The sequence below is a fragment of the Mycteria americana genome, chromosome 16 (assembly GCF_035582795.1).
Source record: "Mycteria americana isolate JAX WOST 10 ecotype Jacksonville Zoo and Gardens chromosome 16, USCA_MyAme_1.0, whole genome shotgun sequence".
In the NCBI taxonomy this organism is placed as follows: domain Eukaryota; kingdom Metazoa; phylum Chordata; class Aves; order Ciconiiformes; family Ciconiidae; genus Mycteria; species Mycteria americana.
The window spans coordinates 6,359,143-6,382,866 of NC_134380.1; the positions used below are offsets into that span (position 1 = coordinate 6,359,143).

Here is a 23,724-nt window from a genome sequence, read left to right on the forward strand (position 1 = left end):
CTGCTACACATTTGAAGATGGACACTGACCAATTGTCTCTGCTTTAATTCCCCTGGAACTGAGTTAGCATACGTGAGCAAGGTACATATCACAAGCTGCTAGCAGCCTTTGAGTGTGACCTGGAATACACAAGGGTAATACCAATATTCCTTCACTACTCGCCTTCCACCCCCCCCACCCCCCCCCAGACTTACAAGTAGGAAAGAAGAACATAATGCAGTAATTTAATAAGCTAACTTTTACAAGCTGACTCCAGATACCACCTTCCTCCGGCACAACACACACAGACTGGTTCTTCCCACAGCAATAAAAGACAGAGGCATTTTCGGCAGAGGTCCATTCCTGTGGGCACACAGCTGGCATGCCTGCTCCTGCCCCCATTCTTTCAAAGGGAACTGTGGTCTGTTGCAAAGAATCTTGTCATCTTTTACCAAAGGCGAAAGCTACCCCTCCCTTCCAAGAACAATGGCTTCAATGACAATTAAGTCCGAAAATCCAGGCCCAGCACAACAGTCACTGCTTTGCCTTTTTCACAATGGTGCCAACAGCTGATATGACTGTAGTTTTGGATCCACTTGCGCTGGTTGTCACTGTCACAACACCTGGCAGTGTTGCAGTAGTGGTGAGGATGGTGGGCTGAGCTATCGTCGTTACAGGGATGGCCGAGTCCCACTTGCTCTTCCTCTTCTGGGCATCTATGAAATTGATTATATCAAGCAAATGAGGATTAGCATCATGTTAAAGGTCACCAATCCCTTTGTAACACCCTGTCTCGTCAACTGTTAATATACCACTGCTTGACTAGACAACTTTCCCTCAGGTTAATTTCAGCATACACTGGCAGTAAATGTTGAGGAGGAAAGACAACTTTATACCTCAAGAGTCAAAGTAAAACTACACCTGAACTTCAGCCAAATGGGAGACAGGTTCAGTCCCCGCCCCAAAGCATATTTAATTTTAACAGAGCACATGGATCTCAGTTGCTCAGGTTACGGGCACAGGACGCACTCATCAGCCTCCAGCATTTTTTCTCCCTTCCTCCCAGTTTAAAAGGCAGGCTGTAGGCGGGAAAATGATTTTCAGTCTTTCCAAATCTCTTTAGATGTATGAGTCCCACAAACACTCTACAACCATAGACATCAGCAGGTTCCTTGACCCACTAATAAATCTCTTCACTATCCCACCTGTCCCTAGTCTTTCATTCCAGAAGGACAGCCATGGATATAGGGACTACAGGAAAGCTAGTCTGTCAACCCCTAGAAGAAACACTTTCTTGCATTATATACACAATCAATAAGGAGCCTTCAGGGTTTCCAGGAAGCACTAATCCAAGCATTACTGCAGCTTAATAGGTACAATCACAACTGTTCTTTACCTCCCACAGTGGTACTGGCTGTTGTGGTTGTTGTAGAGGCGGCACTTGTTGTTGTACCCTTTTTAGTGCCAGTCACAAATTCAATCTGGGAAGGGACAGACACATAGGAGAAAGGGAAGACGACAAAAATGAAGTGTTAATATACATAGTCTTTTTTTAACCCACATCACCTCTCTGTTTTTAAAGAGCAGCTTTAATGCCATGTGAGACACTGGCCTCCAAGCTGACTGTCATGTGGGAAGAAAGATGTAGAGCTCAGGCCAAAGCATACTGAAGTCATGATCACTAAGGGTTCCTGCAACCCAGCTCCAAGTCAAATACAATAAAAATGTGTTTCTTAACTGGTGTAAGCATAGGAATTTGATATAGCTCATAAAGGACAGATCCTGGTCATTAAAGAATGTATTTATACAGTTAGAAGTTCTTGTTCTTTTTCCTTTAAGAAACATACAAGACAAGTCCCTACCTGCACGATTTACTGCGACTGCATCATAGCAGGAAACCTAGCAACAAGAGCTACAACAGCATGCAGTCTCATATTTTCAAAACTGCAGATGTGGGCAAGGACGTAATCAGATACCTGGGTTACTGTGCAAAAAAACAAAACAAGTAGCAAGACACAGCATGCACTGCAAGAAACAAAAATACCTCCGCATACTGAATATGGAAGGAGCCTTCTGCAAGGTTAGATGGCAATCTCTAACATTAAACAGTTTTCTAATGACAGCCACTAGCTTAAAGGCAACACCACTGAAGGACAGGAATAAAATCTCCCAAAGCCTGTCTGTGTTCTTTTTGGGAGGTACATAAGAATGTACATTTTGCAACAAGCCCAGTTAAAGTTAAAATAGGCCCAACGTTTCCGGAAATCAGATGCAAGAAGGCAATATCAAGGAGAACAGAAAGCAGATATTGTCTCACAATGAGATATGGTGAGGAAATTAAGCTATAACTAGGCTATGCCACCAGGCAAAGTGTCATAGATTAAGAAAAAAAGCTGTCCTTTATGCATTATCTTGCCCATACTTGGCTTACCAAATACCATTTTTAGAGCTCCGATACTGACAAAACCCTGACAAAACCGAAGGAAATCCAGTCAAATAAACAACCTAGAGAAATGGACCTATAAGGAAGGGCAAACAACTTGATCTGTGCAGCTTGGAAAAAGACATGCAAGAAGAAAGTACAGATCCAGGGGAAAACAAACCATATTAGCACAGAGCACAGTTCATAAGAAATAGCAAAGCAACAAAATTAAATTCAGCAGGGAAGCAAACAAAAACCCTGCATCTCAGTCTCTTTTGGTTTTGAATAGCTACCTTTGTGCGTTCCTTCTTGGCCTTCTCCAATTTGTCCATTTCAATCTTCTGGGCTTTAGCTGAGAAAGATCAGAAATTACAAGCAGCACTAGAACAGTAAAAATCCATAGTTCTCTCTCACTCACATGCTTCCCATCATAAACAATCAAAAGCTTCAAATTGTGTCTAGAAAACTAAACTGCCATGAAACTAACTACTGCTTTTTAATCAAAGCATTACTGCACTAAATTAATGATTTAAGAGATTAAAACATTGAAGAACCAATTTAAATGAAAAGGCATTCCAGCCTGATGAAGCATCAATACTATTCAGGCACATCCAACCAGAATGAAGTAGTTAAAGAGCAGCATGTGATGACTTCTCATTCATAAAGGAAGTGAAGACTCTAACACAGTTAATTAACTACAAACCACAAGAGCTAAGTTAGGACAAAAGAAGACTTCCTGGAATTACCTAGTGCCTCATAATATGAATCCTCTGACCAGCCATGAGGATCAAACATGTCCTAAAGAAAAAAATAAGTCAATTAGGGCTATTTCCACATATACACAAAATTCAGCTCAAAAATGTTTTATGTATTTCTGTTCACTGATGATACTCATTACTGATTTCTTCTTGTATTCTAGTGACACAAAGATCACATCAGACCTTTTTTATAGGACCACATTCTGTTGTGAATGAAGAAACAGCTTTGAAACCAAAAGGATGCTGGGATAAGACATGCATTTTTCTGCTGCTCAGCTTCTATCCTCCCAAGGAGTTTCATGTATATCTACACACTTCAGCCGTTTTTGTTAAGAATCATTATACCAAAGCTGGAGGCACTGAGGCTCAGTACCACATAAAAATGTTCACTTCAATGCAGAAGATCAGACTAAAGTTCCCTTAAAGAACACCTAAACAAGCAGGCTCAAGAAAGCCCGAGGTAAGAGCTCACACCTCTATATTACCTTTTACCCGCTCCCTTGCCAGTCAAAAGTATTGCACCTCACCTTTGGATAATTCGTACCGAGTTCATCAATTGAACAAAACTGGATCAGCTTTTCATAGATGCTGCAAAGGAAAGACAAGAGTTCAGAAGAACAGAGCCAGTGAGCTAGAAGTAAATGGAAGCATTTCAGATTTGTTAGTAGAAAGAGTTTGCCACCTCTTCACACTGCAAGAGTAAAATCAGAACCTGGGAAGCTACACTTGCTGTCATGGGTGTGGCATGCCATTAACCACATTATTTTCCACTTTCCCCAATCTAATCTCCCAGCTCCCAGAACAGACACATCTTCTAAAATACTTCATCCAAAGCCTGTACATTTAAAATCTGATACACCAACTCTAGTTGTTGCTTCACAGAACACAAAGAAGAGTTTTACTGTTTCAGTTACAAAAATGAGAAAGACATCATTTGATTGTAAGCAGTAGTACTTCTTGCTCAGGATCCTGTTTCTGCTACAACTCCAAAGAGGAAAATTCTTGAAATTTGCTGTGTGATGCTTTCATCACATAGGAAAAGATGGTAGCTCACCTGGGGTTGCGGAACTCCTTCTTCCTCTGAATGATGTAGTTCATATCCATGCCCTCTTTTATTTTCCTCTCATAGAGTTTTTGAATTTTATCCTAAGGGAGAGGAATTACAGGGTGAGCCAGCACAAAAAGGAGGAGCACACCAGCTGACTATCAGAAGTGTACATGTGGAAACAAGCCAACTGAACCAGTGACCTCCTTGCATGAAGCAAGGATTCCACCTCTCCCCTAAGGCCGGGCAGGCTGATTAGTACAGACACTCCCTCCTTTAAGGTCTGAAAGTATCTTCATTAACTGTCTGGATGAGTAAGGGAACTAATCTTTGCACTTTTTGAAGGCTTCAGTGATTAAAGATTGGCATTTGAGGCAGTAGTGCACGCTTCTTCCTCTCAGTCTGTTGATTCCCTTTATAGCAATGACTGTAGAGAAGTAGAAGCCAGCTCCAACAGAGACAGGTGAAATCCACAAAGGTTCTCCCACAACTTACAGTGACCATCACACCCACCTCCAGATTCAGTCATGCATGTGAAAAAAAGCTGCTGGGCTACACTGTGCAGACGTCAAGGTTCATGGCTATGCCTGGGTAACAGATGAGCAGAGCCAAGTTCTGCTGGAGAACTAAAACCAATGTGATCATCAGGTACTGCTGGTGGCGTCTACTGGCAGTCAAACGCTTAGGAACAATGTACTTGTAAATCCCTGCTTCGGCCCAAGTGACCAGTTAGATGGAACCAGCTTCTCTTTGCAGATCACTCACATAGTTACGAAGTCTATGGATATCTTACTGAAGCCACAAGCCCCTGAAAAAGGCAACTTAACTGACTCAGGTTGGAAATGTCAAGCAGTCTACTCTCCAAAAAGACTAAAACGTTTAAAAATAAACACGATCTTTTTCTTCCTCAGCAAGGTAGTGAAAGACCTTAAAAGTATTTTTACTCTGGTGATGCTGAAGGGGTAGCAAAAGCAGAAACTTTCAGATGGAACATAAACTTTAGTTGTACTACTAGGAGAATATTCTCAGTAATTTCCTTCATCTTTTCTTTTTGACACAAATTTCTCATGTACAAGAGGCATATAAAATAAGACCAGAGGCTAGGCCTTCAAGTCTTTCAGGATGGGAGAGTTGAGTCCATTTTCCTTTGTTGCTTCTGGATAAGCCACTTCACGTTTCCCTCTGTACGGACAGTCAACTCGAATACAGAACTGACTATTGTCTAATGGTTTGCTGATGCCTGAATAAAAGAGGATTGTTAAGAACTGATATGAAACTCCTATTTCATCAACCTCAAAAAAAGCTTTTTAAGATAATTTTCATCAGGTCCTCACAAAATTAGCAAGAAGAAATTACAAAATCTCCACATCCAGCGCACACATCATGAAGTTTGAAGGAACAACTGTAAAAAAGTGAATTTTGGGAGTAGAAATGATTGAATAGGTGTTCCCTTTTGCCCCCTCCCCATGGAGGTAGCAATATGGTTCACAAAGTCCATAGATGGGGAATTAGTCAATTTTATAATAAGAAATACTCCCTTTGGCAGAGTTCAAGATAGTTTATTAGAGGAAGAATCTGACAAAAGGAAAGAGCAAATCAACAGTGAAAAGCCTAGAACATTTTGCATCTCTAAAGAACAATCCCATCTCCTTGCTCAAAGTGCTGTAAGATGTGGTTTGACCTGATAACAGAGGACAAGTTCTCCTTTGATTTAACATAGTAAACTGCTGTCAAAGGGGAAGAAAATCTGCTTTATTCTATTCCATCTCAAGCTCTGTGCATTCCTCAGATCTAACGCACCCTAATTAACTGATGTCAGAACAGTAAAATCCTCCTACAGCACAAGAGTCGGTATGCCCAGGTACGCTGTGCTGAAAAGAAGAAAGCGTAATGGTGAGTCATTCTGATTCACCATTGCACATTAGTACTTTATAGAGCATTCCAGAAGTGATTCTTTATTTGTATTTCTACTGGGCAGATAACTGAAGTTAAAACTCAAATGGGTGGTAGGAAACAGCCGCCCCTGATCTTTCATTTGCCCTTCATCAGGAGGAGGAAAACAGAGCAGAAGGTTATTGCAAAGTTGGTTATTGCAATTATTTGGGTGTGCACCAGAGAAAACATGCATTTGTTTTCTTTTGCTGCCTCTAAGTTACTAGCCTTCCCTCTAAATGTTTATCATCTAGAGTTATGTAGGTGGAAAAGGAATCCAGTCAATGCTGCCTCAACTATTCCAGCGAGGGGATTCTCAGGCCTGTATAGAAAAACAATGATTTGTTCTTTCCTATAGAGCTGAATTTGCTGAGGTAAGAGGATAGCAGCTTTCACAGTAAACATTGCTTCTGTGTCACTGGTGGGATCAAGAGCCATTTTAAAGCATAAGTGACCCACAGAGATTGGAAAACAGCTTTAAGCTACTTTGAGATTCCTAAACTAGAATTGCTGTAAAGCCTAAAGCATTAACACAGTGCATTCATAAACTCAGTGTGGTAAAACCCCATCTTTAATGCTATATTTTTGACTTGTGTAAAAATACTGTGCAGAGTTCCCAAATATCCCCCCTCCCTACTGAATTGCAAGCCTTTTAAAAAAATAAAGTGGACTTATACCAACCTGCAAGTGGTTAGAACATCTGCCAGGAGGCTCAGGAGGGATTTTGATCTCATCTGGAGACATGTTCCGCACCCTCTCTGAAAAAGAAGCTGTAGAGAACAAACTGGGCATGAGTTCTGGCACTATGAAAGGGAATTTAAGCTATGCAAGTCATTAAACTTGTTTTATGTCCTTGCTAGTACTACTCTATCATTGAGAACTGATGGGTAAAGGTAACAGGGAAATGCTGCCAACTGGTACTTATGGTGTTTTCAAAGTGCTGAGCAAGAAGCAACTAACCTAAAGGTTAGATCATTAGAAGAGGGATGCGATGCTTGCTTTATTGATAACTACCTTATACTGTGGCTCTGTGTCACACCCATGCTTAAAGCTTTATTTTCAGGGGTCTCTTCACCCCAGAATGGAAACGTGAAAAGCTAAGCTACTTCCCACTCCAGCTGCCATTGTTGATAAGATCCTCAAAGGCAAAGGATCTTCAGAGGAACAAAGGTGCACCCTCCACTACTCCAGGTCTTCCATATGCCCTTTAAAGTCCTGCTCTGAACAGCTCAAAATAACCTGGAGTCTCTGACAAAACTTGTGCCAGGATACTCTCAGAAAGAGAATCAGACTGTGATCCCGTGATCCTCCGCATACAATCTAAAGCAGCCTGGCTCATCACCATTTTTGGGGAGGTAATCACTTTGGGTCCTATTTATTTCAAGACCTACCTACATGAACCAAAATGGTTCAAGAAGGGAACAACCCTCCACAAGGCTGTCAGGAGGTAACTACAAGAAATTACATTTCATCCTTAAGTTAACGTTTCCTTAACAGGCACTTTGATCTTTGCTTACCGAGTCCAACTATTGCTAGAAAGAACAACTCGTTCTGCAGGACTGAGAACAGACCAGAACAGATTGCCAGATTTCTATAGCTGTTTGTGTTGGGTTATACTATTAGAGTATCCGATTGCCCTGTAAAGATTAGCTTACAGAGTTACCAGCAAAAGAAACTGCCATGTTTCCCCCTATTGCTTGCTACTTTCCCACTATTATGGGAAACCCAGGCAGCTTTCTAGCCAAGTCTTGGAGCAGAGATTTGTGCCATATTTAAGCAGCTAGGATTGTTTTCAACCATAATTTGTACAGGGAACACATCCCAGAGTTGTAGTCTGTAGTGGAAAAAAGAGACCTGATACAAGCACAGAAGTCATATCAACCAAGCCATTCACATTTGCAGCTCCTCAATTATACATTCCTCAGTAAAAGCTGCCTGAACTGCAGTTCCAGCACACTCAAGTTCAGCTCCTTTGACTAAAGCCCAGAAGGGCCCAAAGGACAGACACTGGCATTTGAACACAGCATGCTCTCCTGCCTTCCAGCACAGAGCGTCAGATAGCTGAGGTTACAGTCAACACTACACATGTTCAGTGCTACTACAGTTTCCATTTCTTTTGTAAAAATGTAAAGCACTAAAGACAATATCCTTTGGAGATGCAGTGCTAGCAGGCGACCACTCATTCTATTTGATCAAGATGTTGCTGAGGGTTAAATTCTTCAGCAGTTGCTAGTAACGAACAAAAAGTGTCCTTTGGCATTTACTAAGAGGATGCCTCTCTGGAGGAAGGAAAGCTTGCCAGAGCCCCTACAGAAAGGCAGGCAAACTGGAGCTCCCTGACAACAAGGCAGACATTTGTTATAGGTTACAGCTGCTGGTGGGATGGGGAAACCTCTAGTTTAATTAGAGTTTCAGGAACCCAGAGAGACAGTAGCAAATAGACAAAAGTGTGCATAATAGATGGCACACTAGGCTTTCCAGAACAGGTGAAAGCTGATTAATGGCTTAAAAGATTCACAGCATCAGCAGAAACATTAAAAAAGAAAAAAAGCCACCAAATCCAGACTTTGTAAGGCAAAGAAAGGACCTTAAAAAAAAAAAACAAAACCAAACCTCAAGCCTACCTCCAGACTAGACATCCCATTGGCTCCTTATCTTTGCAGATGACCAGAAGAACCACAGAGAAACAAAACATTTATAGGAAGGGGAACTCTGGGCAAGAACTCTGTCTAGCCAGAAAAGAAGTCACAAAGTCATAAGATTATGTTCAGCAACCAATTGCATTGGAGGCAGAACAAGAGCTCCCAATGAGATGATATATTTTGACACATGACTTTTCAGGTTTTGGTGCTCATTTGCTCTTTCATTTGAGCCATGTGAAAACAATCATTTATCAACACTATACTGATGAGGGAAGGCATCTCTCAATGGCTTACAAGGAATTAGAACTAAGACATCTTTGTCTACTGCAATCCCGCCATAGCTGTATGCAGCTGAAGACTGACTCAGCAGTGAGACTACCTGCACCTCGCAAACTGAGCACAAACGTTAATCATTACTCAGTTATTTCATGACATTGCAGCCAGATTGAGATGCCACATCATTATGAAGAAAAGGATGAGTTTAAGCCATTCAGGCTTATTTAGAATAAGGAAGTGCAAATTATCCATGCCCTCAAGCAGTCCTCAAACTTCCTGCACAGATAGCAGAACAGCTGATTCTGCGGACTCTTCCCACCAGCTCTTTCCCTAGAGGAAGGGGCAGCTGGGATTATAATTCAAAATAATCCTGGAACTTGCATATATGGCCACAGGCTCCTGTATAAAAGATTTTGTGTTTCTGAAGTCCCAAGCACAGCTTTCCACTGTCTATACAGCGGTAAATGCAGACGGACAGCTAACAACAAGGTGTGTCCTCATCACAGGATACATCCAACTGCTTTGTGCATCCTGTTATTTCTGCCAAGATCAAAGTTTTACTTTTACATGAGTCATAGGTAGTGACACGGGCTGCAGTCTCTAACTGGGCCTGTGATTTGCTGCCTCAAAGACTAGAGGATCTCCACGTGGGGACCTCAGGAAGTTGGCTGTTGGCACGATTAATCAACTATGGGCACACCCAGATTCTGACTCACAGTAAGTAAATATCTTCCCCTAATCAGATTCACAGTCCAGATAAAGAACTAAGGTCATAAAATTGATCCCATGACTCAGATGGGAGTTCAAGAAAGTAGGAGCCACTGCACTGCCAGGTCTGCAACTCCAAGCATCCTGCTGCTGAAGGATGTTGCCACTGGTGCTTAGTCCATGCATGCTCCTTCCACAAGCTGACCTAAAAGTTAAAAATTTAATCAGCACAAGCAATAGGTGCTTGTAGCTTTTTGTGCAGCCAGCACATGCACTATGGCAAGGCAGAGATGTTCAGCTGCTCCTGGGCTCTGCATAGCAGGCCAAAGTACAGCCAACTATTAGTGTGTACCTAGCAAAGATTCAGCATCTCAGTAGTCAATGGAGGATATTTGCTTGCCAAATCTTGGTAAGGCAGACAATTAAATGGAAATGCTACATATAATCTGCTTCAGTTTGAGATAGATGGGTTATTTGACCAGTATATCCAACAGTACAAAGACGTACTGCATAGCAGGAGAGAAAGTACCCTAGCGCAAACAGTGCACTCAGTTCCTTCTAGAAGGAAATGACTGCTCACAGTCCAAAGGCTATGCTGGAGGCATGGATGGGGGGCACACAGGAGCTGTGTTTCCTACAGATGGGTAGGCACTTTTTCCTAGTGCAGAGAAAACCAAAAGAATAGAGAGCTGGCTGTACCCAGACAGACTGGGCTGTGAATCATCTGAGGTCTGGTAAAGCATCTTGCCTCAGCACTCTCAGTGAATAACACCGCTCCCCAGGTAGGATTAAGAACTCCTGTCCCTTTCAAGGTTCACTTGTATGCTGTGTCTTAAGCAGCCACAAGGGATTACAGGCAGTATCAGATGCCAGTTTGTCTATAAAGGTCACACTATGCAAAAAAACAAGCAAAGACCTGGAAAGGGTAATCAGAGGGGCATGGCTTTCCCCTGGAGACATGCAAACCGGTGGTGCCTGGTCTCTAAAACTGCATTCTTTGGCACTCTAATCAAGTCTGCTTGGCATAAACCAGGGTGTGTGGGTTTCTGATTTCCTGGCACCAGAACAGCCAAATCAGAGGGAAGAAGTGGAGGCAACAACATGCCAGTGAGTCACCCATCCATGGAAGGACACTAGTTCCCTTTCTGCTCTGTGGGCTGAGAAATGCAGAGACCTGCAACTCAGCCATATTTTCTGCTCTTATGAACACTGACTTTGTGTTCAGATATCCTAAGGGCTGGAGAGAACATTTCTTACAGTCCAAAAGGTAAACAACCATGCTGCAAAGAACTTCAGGGCAAAAAAGTGCATCCTAAAAGTATTATTTTGCAAGGCTGCAGGAAACAGAAAATGCAATGTCTACCAGCACCATGTACTTTTCAGAGTGGTACAGAAAACCCAAAAGGACAACACTGATGCAGAAATCTATCAAAATAAGCTTCACATATACTTTCTCCTCAACCACAGTGCAGTTACTGCTGGAAACCTTCCCTCCCATTCTTTCAGGCTTTGATTATGTGATCACTACTTCAGCGTAAGTCAGGACCATGCCCTTCCCAATTGCTCATCCCTGCTGTTTTCTTTTTGTCAACTCTAGTGCTCACCTAGCATGCATTAAGCTGATCAGGGAATGGATCCAGCTGGAAGCCTCACAGGAAAAAAAAAAAAAAAAAAAAAAAAAAAAGAAAGAGCAGTGAAGGTGGATCTCAGCTGGCTCCTACTCCCAGACCAGCTCAAGGCACACAAACATTAGCATGCGTCCGGGGGAGGTAAAACAGAAACATTACTTTTGGCAAGAGCCTACATTTATGCTGTACTTAAGCAACTACATAACCACGGACTTTAATAAAGTTGATGAACGTAAGGTTATCTTCTGGGAAGGGCAGGCCCAGAAGCTTTTAATGCAAAAAGCAGTTGTGGAAAACTGTCTAAGGAAGACTTTGACTTCCACATACTGATACTAGACAAAACTTTAGATGTCCAGAGTGGAGAAGTTACTTGCTTTGTGTCAGAAAATCCTGCACCTTTTTCCATTCAAGAATTCTAACTCTAAAAGTACAAGTTTCCAGGAAAGGAGTGGTTCTCATGTTACACCAACCATAAGGCTCTTGCAACAGCTCCTTTTCAACTAGATAAGACATGGTCTGATACAAAAGACCTACAGAAATCCAGCATGGCAATTATGCTGACCTCTAATAACCTGGTTCTGCACAAAGCTAGCCTACACGTTGCTCTGTGCACATTACTATTGGGAAAGGAGAGTGAGGAAATTAAAGATATATTACAAACCTTAATCCAGGTCTTGGACTCACCAAGACTGTCCACTCACGAATGTGTGACACTGTAATAAGTACTCTCTGTACAGTTTTTAAAGCCTGCATGCAAGTCTGGGCTATTATGAGACAAATGAGATTTAATCTTCTAATCTCCTGTGGATGGAGGCAGTCACTGGTGTGCGCTAGTGCACATTTTGGGGCCGATCAGTAGTTTGGAGAAAGATCCCTGTTGTATTCTATGATGAGACTCGTTAAAGACTTTTGCCCTTTAAACGCTGAAAATTCAATATAACGGTTGGGTTGGTGCAAAGTCTGAGCAGGCCAATTGAAAAGGACTTAAGTCCAAAACTTCAGAGTGATGACTGTTGTAGGAGTCGCAGCTTCACATCCTAGTATTTACTGTCTTATTTTATGTTTATCACACTTCATGGCTGAAATATCATGCCTGAGCCTTGACAAGCTGACTTGACAGATAATGAAGCAACTTCTAAACTCATGGTTTTTTAATGATATTATTACATGCTACCACACAACTGTACTAGTAACCTCAGGAACAAAGGGTTAGTTCAAGCTAGTCAGAGCTTCAACATAAAATACACTTTCTGTACAACTCCACAGAGACAAAGCAGAGGATACTATTTCACCTGATGACCCTGGACTTCCCAAGCATTTTTTCCAAATCTAATAATGGTGCAATGAATAAGTGAGATGTCACAAAAATCAAATAAGTTTCAGTGAGCATTAGAAAACATACAGTACGCTATGTCAACACAGCAGCTACAAGTCACTACGTGGATCGCATCTAAGTGGGGATATTTTAGGTAAGTTTTTGAAGCCACAGAACAAAGTATCTGTCATCATTCCTGGTTACACTGGCTCTCAGAGGTGTCTGGATGAAGCTACTGCTTTATTGTTTTTAAGGTCATCTAGAAAACATCAACACTGCCCTTTACATATGTCTTGGACATGTAATATATGAAAATATTTTCATATTGTTAGGCATGGTACCATTCTCCCAAAAGAAGACTTCACTGAAAATATTCCACTGAGATAAAACATTGCAGGCAATAATTCAAACTACAGCATTGTTAGGACAGAGTGAAGATGCTTTTTACAAAGGGGAAGCCTAGAAGGTCTAGTTTGAAAAAACATGTGAATAAATACTTCTGAGTGAACTTACCAACTAGCTCCTGAGGATCTCTCTTCTCCAGTTCTGAGAATTCCTGGGAGGAAGGGGGAAGAAACAGATTTTAGTCAAGGTATGCTTCCAATCTAAAAAGCTATACTGTCCATTTGTTCGGAAATTTACACATTACTTCTGAGACAAAAGAATAAAAATTAAGAATGAAATGCAAGTTATTAGATAATAGGGCAACGTTTGTACCATGGAAAGTCAAAGCCTAACAGGATGCTCTGTTTCCTTTCCAAGCTAGAGTCTAAACCTAATGAAAGAATTCAGGCTCTGTTTCTGTGAGTCCTGGACACTCAGCTCCTTTTGAATTCCACAAAAACTGCTGTACTTGAAGCCTTTCCTCAAAACAGATCAAACCACAGATTCTTCCTTTTGGTGACTGGCCCTTGGCACCGGCCAAGAGTCAATGTTTTAGAGCATAGCTAGCTAAATACAAGCTGGATCCAGCCCACAGAAAACTACTTAAGCCCTGGGAATGCCTACACAGGCCTGTGCAACTTGCAGTCCTCTAAGCAGGGCCAGCAGGATATATTCTCCAGAGTAACACGAAAACAACTGAAATGCTCCCAGAACCAGCGGGAGAGCACAATGACTTCAGAGCAGCATCTGATCGGCCTCTCTGCAGACACCCAGGGCTCTGCAGGGTCCCCGGGCTGCAGAGGTTTGCCAGTTGTGCGTGGTGCCAGAATTCACTTCTGTAATTGTGCCATTCAGGGCTTTGGCTGATAAACCCTCTATGAACCAAAATGTCAGGAAGGGTGGTGGTGATGCAGATCCTGCATTCCCATTTTGGAAGAACGCTCCCACTGTCAATTCTCTCTTGGCTGCTACTTTCCAGAAGTGATATAGCCGATCTGCTCTACCAGAAACTCAAGGGCAACCTCACTAGCTTGTAATGCTCTGTTTGGAGATCTTCTCAACACAGCTAATCCCTCCTTAGTTATATAAATTAAGGCCGCTTCAGTTGTGGGAGCACAGCAGATGTTTGCACCAGAGTCTGCTGAGCAGGTGTTATGTACGATAAGACACTCTTAAATATGCTTTCACCATTTTGAGACCAACATTCAAATATTTTGGTGCTTCTGAGAGACCCCAGAGAGTCACAAGTGACATCAAGTTCAGCACAAATAAAGTTTCTGAAACAGTATCAGCTGTATCCCAACATTGCCCTCTCCCCCCTGCCTCCCTCCCAAAGACCTTTTGTGACTCACTGGACTGTGCGTCCAAAATTCCTCAGTGCCTCCAAACACTAAAGCTATTCATTCAACCTGACACAGACATAATGCTGTCTCCTTGCTGCTTAGTAACCACTCTCTAAACCCCCTCCTTTACTCCATTTCCAATCAGGTGAGAGATGCATAAGGTGAGGAGAAAGCAGCAAGGTCACCAAGCCAGATCTGGGAACAGGCTGCACCAAATTCACTGTGAACTCACCAATTTCCAGAGAAGCCAAAGCCCTCTGGAAGCAGAAAAACAAATTCTTTGTGTGGCACTAACTGCTACAGGGCACATTTTATAGCCATTCATTAAAAAAAAAAAAAAAAAAAAAGCAGCACTGTTTCTCCTTAAGTACACTCGGATCACAAAAATACAAGGCTAAAGCTATTTTAGAGGGGGAAAAAAAAAAAAAAAAAAAAAAGAGTAGTACACAAAGGAACACACATCTTCTCACTGGCCAGCTGGCGAGGCCCCAGGCCCTTTTGTGAGATGGACTGTAGTGTAACAGCTCCAACACCTCTAAGTTAGTGCACTTGGTGTAGTGCAATAACACCTCTTCTGGGGTCTTCAAGAAAGAACAGCACAAGCAGAAAAAAAATTAAAACAGAAGCATGACATTTCAAAGCAGAAAACTTATGCCAAGAGAAGGAGCGCTCTTTGGCGAGAGCACTGGACAGGAATCCAGGGAATCTAGGCCATGTTCTCCACAAACCTACGCAGACACAGCATTAACGTGGTAAGCCTCAATCACATCGACATGGTGTTAAGATGGTGAGCATCAGTTTGCCAGAGAAGTGGGGGCAATTCTGCGGTAACTAACAGGTTGTGCAGACAAATTCAGATTAGCATGCAAACATTGCACGCAGACTGGAGAAGTTCATAGAGCTACAGATACAAGGGAAACATATGTCCAGGCAGCATGCAGTGACTTATTAGGCAGTAAGCACATGCGGTCAGAAGGCTGCTTTATTCCCTTTAGTGGGAGAACTTGCTAGGTATGTAATTAAAAGTATTCCTTGCCTTGGTTTGAGACAACAAGCAAATGTTTGTTGAGGTGAAAGGAGGGAACTGCTTATTGTTCCAGCATCGACTGAATTAACATCCTGCATTCTTATCTTTTGAAAGTTTCATTTTAAGTGGACTGAGAGGGAAGAGGAAGAGACAGGCTATGTCCCTGAGCACCTCTTGATCCTTCCTCTTACCCAGCACTGTATTTATCATTCCATTATCCCTCCCATCTTCTACCCACTTGTCCTCCACCATCCAAGAACACAAGGGCAAGAGAAAAAAAATCCCACAAATGACCAATATTGCCAAGCAGGCACTTAAGCAACCCAGTGGCACAGTCAAATTCAGATGCTTTAGACATGTACTAAATGCCCTCAAGAAGGCTGCCCTCTTATTTGGCCAGTTAACAGGGTTGCAAGGGTATGTGCTGTATTTCTGAAGTTTTCAGAAGCCCATTTTCAAGTTTCCTGTAGCTGTCTGAAGCCAGCACTGAGCATAAGCACACAGTTCTCAGGAAACGTGAACTAATATTCTGAGAGATAATTCAGTGGCCAAAACCTCTCCTGTTATGTACCTTACATTAGACAAATACGTCAAATGTGTTAAATAGTATGTTTTATGAATTTCCAGAATCATCAGTAAGTTTGCTTTCACCAGAAGTAAGTCTGTTCTTCACTTTGTATCCTTTAATCCCAGACATACAGCACAAGTCTGCCCCATTTGTAACAGGTTAAATAAAGCCAGTCCTATCAGTCTGCCATGGTGTATTTACCTGGCCTGATCTCCCACACCCATTTCACCACAGCTGCTCTAGCAAGTCTTGTCTCCACATCCTCAGGCCATAGCCAAGACATCAGAAACCCCAGAGCTACACCAAGCAAAAGAAAACAAGTTCACTAACATATTATAGCCACACCTCACTGCCCAGAGGATATGAATTTTGCTTACTGATGAATTACTGCGTACCTACACCCACTGCTCCATCATTAACAAGCTGAAGACATCAACACAGCTTTTCATTAAGTCGGACTACTTTCAAGCCTCTTAAATGCCTTCAGAAAACAAAGGGATGACCAACTCCTCCTACGGTGCTTGTTCATATTTGCTCAGTTTACTGTCTAACACTATGGCAAGGCAAGTATCAACAACTTAACCGAAGACGTACAGTTTGGCAGATGCAAGATTTAAGAAGTCTTGTTCAAACCTCTGAGTGTCTACTGAAGATCCAGAACTTAAGGACAGTTTAAAAATCTTCAGTGGAGTAATCACCCAATAAGAACTGTCCTACACTCCCTTAGGCTAATTTAAGTCTGGGACACACATTGAATACAATGAACTGATTAGAAAAGACAGCATTTAAAAACAAAAAATCCACCGTATTTTCTGCAGATCTAATCCAATACGAAGTTGAATAAGATAGAGAATCACCAAGTAACAAGGTACAATAAATACTGCATGCTTGCTATCTTTTCATTGTGAAATGGAAGAAATATTTACACACGGACAAGAGATTTCTAAAGGAACTCAAACACATTTAATCAATGGCAAATTTGGAAGATAACTGAATTTTAAGTAGAGAATTTACCTAAATCCATTCAGGGCAAGGTGATCTTTTTGTAGATTACTACATCATCAATACCCACCACGCTATATATCAGTATCTCACATGAAGAGTACATAATCAAGCAGGTGAGTGGTTCCAAGCAGAAGGCATTTTATGTCAAATCTCTCTATCAGAGTAAACATATGAAAGCTATTAGAGCCTTTCAAGTATCCCAGAGCTACAGGCATCATTTAGTGGGTTCATTTCCATTTGGACCCTGATCACTGAAAAATAACAACATTAAGACTTAACTAGTGGCACCTTCCAACACTGCACAGTTTTCACAAGCCCAACCGCTGAAAGGCTGTATGGGAGCATCTCTGAATTTACTTTTGCAGCCAGTCTCTCGCTACTTGCATAGTCAGCCTGGACACATTAGTTATGCTGAAAATTCTCTCTGCCATCATGGAAATACAAAACTCAGAAGAAGAAAAAAAAAAAAAAGGTGTTCAGTGTTCATTCTTTTTCTCTAGTGATTTTATCCCATCTAGTATTACATGATGACCTCTAAGAATGGCTAGATTGAGTTAAAAAAAAACCCGTAGTACTGTATTTTATTCCTCTCATGCACTCAGCAAGTTGATTTTCTGGCTGCTATCCACTTTGCAGCCTAGATCTCACAAGATCAACTGTTTAAGGGGCCTAAAGCCAGACAGTCTTGCTCCAACAGACCCACTGAAAGGAGTCAAGGGATGCTATGGTGGTTCAGTGCCAAATTGGAAGAGGACTGAAAGACAGCAAGACAAGCAGGAGGCAGACTCCTTTCCCCTGATTCGGAGACTTAACAAAGAGCAGCTTCTGAAGAGCACAAACTGCTATGGGGAAAGACAAAGTATTAAAAAAACCAACAAGAACAAAACCCCAACTTTTTAACATGTAACTGGACCACTAACATAAGTCACAATTTCTGTGCTTCTAAGAGCAATTCTGCACATCAGCTCACCGATAGCAGAAAACAGTTATTCTATTACTATTCCTGTGTGCATTCAGGAAAAGGTTTTCCATTTTTTCTACTTCCCCAAAACAAATACTTTCTTCAAGCCCTGGGCAAGACGACACTGCCTGCAAGAGCCTCACTGATATTAACCCAGCTTGATGGTTCAGTTTTCATGTATCATAATCAGTTAAAGAAGAGCAAACTGAAGGAGGGGGTGTACACACATAAGGAAAGTGCTGCATTTTGGCTTAAGATTTCACCTTGCTGAGGTGAAATATAGACCACCTTTTCAGTCATAGAGTGTTTCCATTCAGTTACATAAAAAACAGTTTCTGCTCAGGTTCCATGGAAAATAAAAACAACCAAACACAATCCTCGCAGTGTGGAACACAGATTAAAGGAAGGAAGCAAAAACAATATGAATCCGAGACTGATAAATTCAAGTTTGGAAAGACTTGCCCAAAACAGCTTTATTTAATGGAAAGAATGGACTGACTTACAACAATGCTTGCTAAATCCTTCCTGAAACAAGATCCATAAATCCAGTACAAAGCTCACATCGAACATAACTGTTGGCTTTAACTGTTGCCAAAAGGTACAAACTCAACCATCAATTTCTCGTAGAAGCAGCTGCATGTGTTAGTGCAGGTGTACTTCAAACTACAAGAAGAAATGGTTGAACATGGAGGCAGAAAAGATACAAAACCAGAAACTGATTGCTTTAAATAAGATACAAATTGTAAGAAGTGGAGAAGTTTATGCCAGATTTGCCACTGCTCAATTGCCAGATTTCCCACTGCTCAATTGCGTTCCCAGACTTGCAGCCAACTTAGCCCTACAGCTTCATTTTTCCACTGACTTCCAGTTAGAATTTAAAAAAAATAGCTAGGAAGCTTCCACAGTACCCCTTAACAAAATTTTCTCTTTTTTTCCAGAGAGAATGCTCTTGCATTGCAGAATTTCTTCTCTCCCCCAACCATTTCACCTGATTGCTTACAGATAAAGAAATTTAACACCAATTTAAACTGACAGCCACAAAAGGTATAGACTAGTCACACTGTTGTCATGCTAGTGGATTAGTTTGAAGATATTAATGCAGAGAATTTTTCAGTGCAGTCCTTCCACTAGTAGCCAGTGGACCTCCTGCTGCAATAGTTGTTACAGTGGATTTCTCTCATCTGAGCAAGCACCAGCAACAGGTTTTTGTAACTTTTCCTCATCTCTACAATTCAGACTATCTCCTGTAGTCCTAACATATCAACAGCCTCATTTGGTTGAGTATGATGGAAAGAAACTCTAACTTAGCATAAATTGTTAGAAGAGTTATCTAAACTGATAGTGAAGATGGCCTTGCCAGCAAGCGGGTGAAATGTTCACATGCAGGCAGCAAGAGAAAGACCTCTCCAAACCCCGGATCACGTGCTTTTTTTTTTTTGCTTTTGTTCTTTTCTTTTGCCTTTTTTTTCTTTTCTTTTTTAAAGGAACATGCTAACAATTATGTTCTTGCTTTCCTACAAGCAGAGGTGCTTATGAGAAGAGAACACCAGAAACTTCTCATTTAATATTAAAAGTGCAGGACAAGAACTATTTCATTTCTTGCTCAGCAGATCTGCCTGATGTTGGTGTGCTACCAGGCTGAGGGCAGCAAACAGAGTGCATGTCAAGTGTATTCAGAGTCCAAGGAAGAGAAAGCAAGGGAACAGAAGTACAGTGCTTTTATTCCTCCTCCCCCCTCTTTTTTTCTTGTATTGTGAGAGAGGAGAATCCCAAGAGAAAGCTTGAAACAAGCCCATTTCCTACAGCCATATCCTGTTTGCCAGCTCCAATATGTAGCTCCAGGCAAAGTGCCCAGTACAGGATAAGAAATTTAACTAAGAACAAGCTGTAGGGACCATGATCTAGATACTAAGAGAAGCACAGGAGCTCAGAAATAAGCCACCTATAGGAAAAAAAGATACATCCAACCTCCAGTGACACGTACAGTCTGTACGAACCTACCTATTGGGAGATACTATTGTCACAGACAAAAAGGGAGTAAAGAGTCAACTTCTGAGACATTCCTTAAGCATCTTATCAAAACAAACAACGTGTAGCTGACACTGCCTTTTACTTTTTAAGCTAAATTAAGTCTAAAAGTCCACCTTCATTTCATTTCAATTTCATTGCAAAAACACCAAAAAACCCCAAGATCTGGCAAAACAGTTCAGTGAGAAAATGCTTTATAAGGGAAGTGGTCATAGCATAAAAGCCTTTAAATAGCTTCTTTGAAACTTGATTCCATTCACCTAACATATGCTATCTCAATATTTGACAAAGATTATTTGTTAGAAGTAATTTCCAGTGAAAGAACTCTGTGCCAGAACTCTCACTTTCCAAGTGGAGGTACAGTTAATAACACCTGCCTTACAACAGCACCCTGGTCCCAAAGCTACCTGCTTCTGTTGGCTGCCTCCTCTCTCCTTCTCCACGTCTGATGCTAGGGGCCCTCCAAGTTTAACATTTGCAGACACCCTGTGCACACGCTTTACAAGACCACAGAGTACAGCCTCCCCACAGCACAGACACCAACCAGGGCACAGTGGTGTAAATGTGCAAAACAGCCTGCACGGAAGATTGCACAGCCTGTGGGAGCACACCAGCAGTTAACAGCTGCCACACTGAGTGCAGCCAGTAGCACAGCTCCCAGCAGTCTCCACCTGAAGCCACCATGGTCTGCAGAGATGTGCCTTGCTCTGCAGAGCCCATAAATTCTGCTTTCAAGTCACTTTTGCTTCCTACACTGAAACAGGAATTCAGAGGTGAAATATCAGTACCACATGACAGGGCTTGAGGTGCCAAGCTACTTTGATGATTTTATTATTTTACAGATTGTTGCAGTGCAGAATCAAGTAGAAGGTGAAGCTGGGCTGTGAGAAATCTTAAGCCTCACAGCAGCAAAGGAAAAGCTCAGGAGAGCTGACAAAATTAACTTCTTGCACAGGCTTTCTTCCCTAGTACATAGTACTAAAAATTCTTCATGGTTTGGAGTAGAGGCAAGCGTAAAAGCAAGTATCCTCACTGGGATACGCGCTCCTCCATGAATGGATCCCACGGAGTTTTTACAGATTTTGGTCCTTCTGTACCCAGAACAGGGAAGCTGGAAGAAGCTATTTTCAGATATTTGTTGATATTTGAGGCAATCCTCCATCTGTGCTGACTGTTCAGACTCTCACTCTGACACACACCAATATGCAAATTCAGAACAGCCTATTTCAGTACAGCAGCCAGAAATAATTGCAACAGAACTGGACTTGAAGAACTTAGACCTTTATCAGGTGACATACGCAGGGGGAAGCAGCTCCAGAAAGGACTTTTCTTCAAGTTTAAAGACAAACAGAAAAAGCTTGGCTCTTCCTTTGGAGAAAGGTGAGCCACACCTGTGTCAATAATCTGTGGTATTTAGTACTGCAGGGAGTGAGCAGTCTGCCACAACATGTATGCCTGGCGGGGAGGAAGGAACAAGCATGTCCATGGACATGTCTCATCTTCCAAACAGCTCAAGAGCTGGACTGAAGCCAGCAGCTCTAAAGTAGGTAAGCCAGCTTCAGAGACCAACGATGCCGTGATCTATCTCCCTCTCAGGCAGACAGAGCTGGAGACACAGAAGTCCGTGGGGCAAGGAGCAAAATAATCAAAGATACCAAATGCTATTTTGTTTCCTGCATGCAAAAGCAAAACTGTGTAACTGCCACTGATATGCTCTGGCAATAACTAAGGTTAACCACCTAGTTAAGGAATGGGAACCAGGTATCAGCTGTTTTGATGTTTAAGCACTCACTGTAATAGTGTAGAGGACAGCTTTAGAAGCTGAGTTAACTCTACTCCCCCTAAAGGCTCTCTGGATCTAATGCTGACTGCTGAACTGCCAAACTCTCTGGTTCCCTCGACAAAGCACTGGAAAACAGCATGCCAAACCTAAAACGAGGGAAAAATACGTAGAGTTGGAAGCACAGTCAAGCATTTTACACAATTATATTAAAAGGAAGCTAGAATACAGAAAAAGATGAATCTGAGACTGCAGTGCTTATCACTGGCACCTTCAGGCTGTGCTCACAGGCAAAGAAATGAGTGGGAAACAAACCATTGGAGATCTAACCTTAACCCTAGCCCTGGAAACTGCACAGTTCACGCTTTGAAACTGTTTACAAAGAGGTACGCAGCACAGCCATGCAAAACACAAGGCCATTTTTAAAATAACAGCTGCTCTTTTGCCAGTTCTGCCCATCAGAGGCCAATACTAACCCAGATAGCACCAAAAAGCTGGGGGGGAGGGGTCAGGGAGACAGGAAAAACAAAGAACATAATTAATTTTTTTTTGTTTCTGATGGGACATTGGGAGTGCTTTTCTACAACACACTTACAAACCAGTTATATCCTACCAGATACAGCCACTGCAAGAAGACTAATACACAGCCACTTCAGCCATTGCAGAGTTCACTGGTTTTGGGTGGAACAGCAGTTTTAATAAGCGTTCTTCAATTATATGACCTTTAACATACTCTAAGTAGAATTTTTAAGACTAACTCTCAACAGCTGAAAGCATCAAGGGCTAGTATTTCCTAAGCAACCTTCATAATTTGCCACCGCCAAAGTAAAAGATTCAAATTATTTTCTAAAGCTTACTAATGCCAGCTCCTTTTATACAGCTTGCCATGGAATACCTAAATGGAACAGCAGTACTTTAATGATACAACTTTTCCCAAACACACTTTTTCCCCTTCTTCAGAGCAAACCAGTTATACTTGAGGTGAAAGTTACTGAGTAGGTTCAGGCATCTTTTGAGAATCTGGCTTGATGAATGTATTTTGAATTCAGAAAAATTAATATGCCTTATCAAAATAAGAGTTAATTATAGGGATTACATAACTGCGCACACACATTTACTGTTTCTTAGCACTTACCACTTTTACTTTAAATCAACATAATTTTGGTATTTAAACAAACAGCTTAATGGGCACGCAAGATAAAAAACATTGCAATCAAAAGCCTCTATCTAAGTATTAGTACATGCGTATGCATCATAACACAGTAAACTTACTTCACAGGTATGGTGGATCAATAAAAGCTAAATATAATAAAGAGTTGATTATCAGAGGCGGTACTTAGACATGCTTAGAAACGTAATATTCCTCTGAAAATCTGAGACCCTTCTGCTAGATCCCAGTTTGGCTGCCTCTCCATGTAATGCCACAAGGATGCAGAGCAGACCCTTAAAACAAAACCAGAAACGGAAAACATCAAAGTAGCCACCTGCTTTGAAAAACTGTTACCATGTGTCAGGCATTCACTTGCCAAGGGAGTGGCAACATTTATCAGCTTTCCTGCACCGGCTAGTCCTGATACCACAATCAAGGCTCAAGAGTTAATGATTTCCCCCTGTGAAAACTTCAGTGAGCCAAGCCGCAGGGCTGGGCTCTGTCCTTGATCAACGCTTGCAACCTGCTATTCATCCAGCCGTGCAATATGAAGTACAGAACTCCTCAGGTGAGACCTGGAGCACAGGGTCAATATTTCATTCAAGGTTCATTTTTCTTCTTCCTGCAGGTCTGGTCCATTTAGTGAGCTCTGAAGGCTTGTATCTTGCTACTGCATCAAGGCTGTAACGATAGCCAGCTGCTGGCAAGAGCCCAAACAACTTGCACTCACTGCACAGCCCGTTAACCCTTGTCATTCTAAACCAATGCCAGTG

At 41.8% G+C, this 23,724-nt stretch overlaps 1 protein-coding gene across 2 annotated transcripts in view; it reads right to left on the minus strand.

Annotated features, from left to right (window-relative positions):
• Positions 1-210: 210 nt before the first annotated feature.
• The window catches only part of SAP30BP (SAP30 binding protein), a 30,599-nt gene continuing 7,085 nt past the window's right edge, over positions 211-23,724 (minus strand). For both annotated transcript variants that reach the window (XM_075518578.1, XM_075518577.1), the window contains 8 exons: positions 13,219-13,261; positions 6,818-6,906; positions 4,214-4,305; positions 3,687-3,747; positions 3,148-3,199; positions 2,695-2,753; positions 1,376-1,460; positions 211-695 (listed from right to left, as the gene is read on the minus strand). In XM_075518578.1, the coding sequence (XP_075374693.1) occupies positions 514-695; positions 1,376-1,460; positions 2,695-2,753; positions 3,148-3,199; positions 3,687-3,747; positions 4,214-4,305; positions 6,818-6,906; positions 13,219-13,261 (663 nt within the window). In that variant the 3' untranslated portion in view covers positions 211-513. The remainder of the gene's footprint in view (positions 696-1,375; positions 1,461-2,694; positions 2,754-3,147; positions 3,200-3,686; positions 3,748-4,213; positions 4,306-6,817; positions 6,907-13,218; positions 13,262-23,724) is intronic.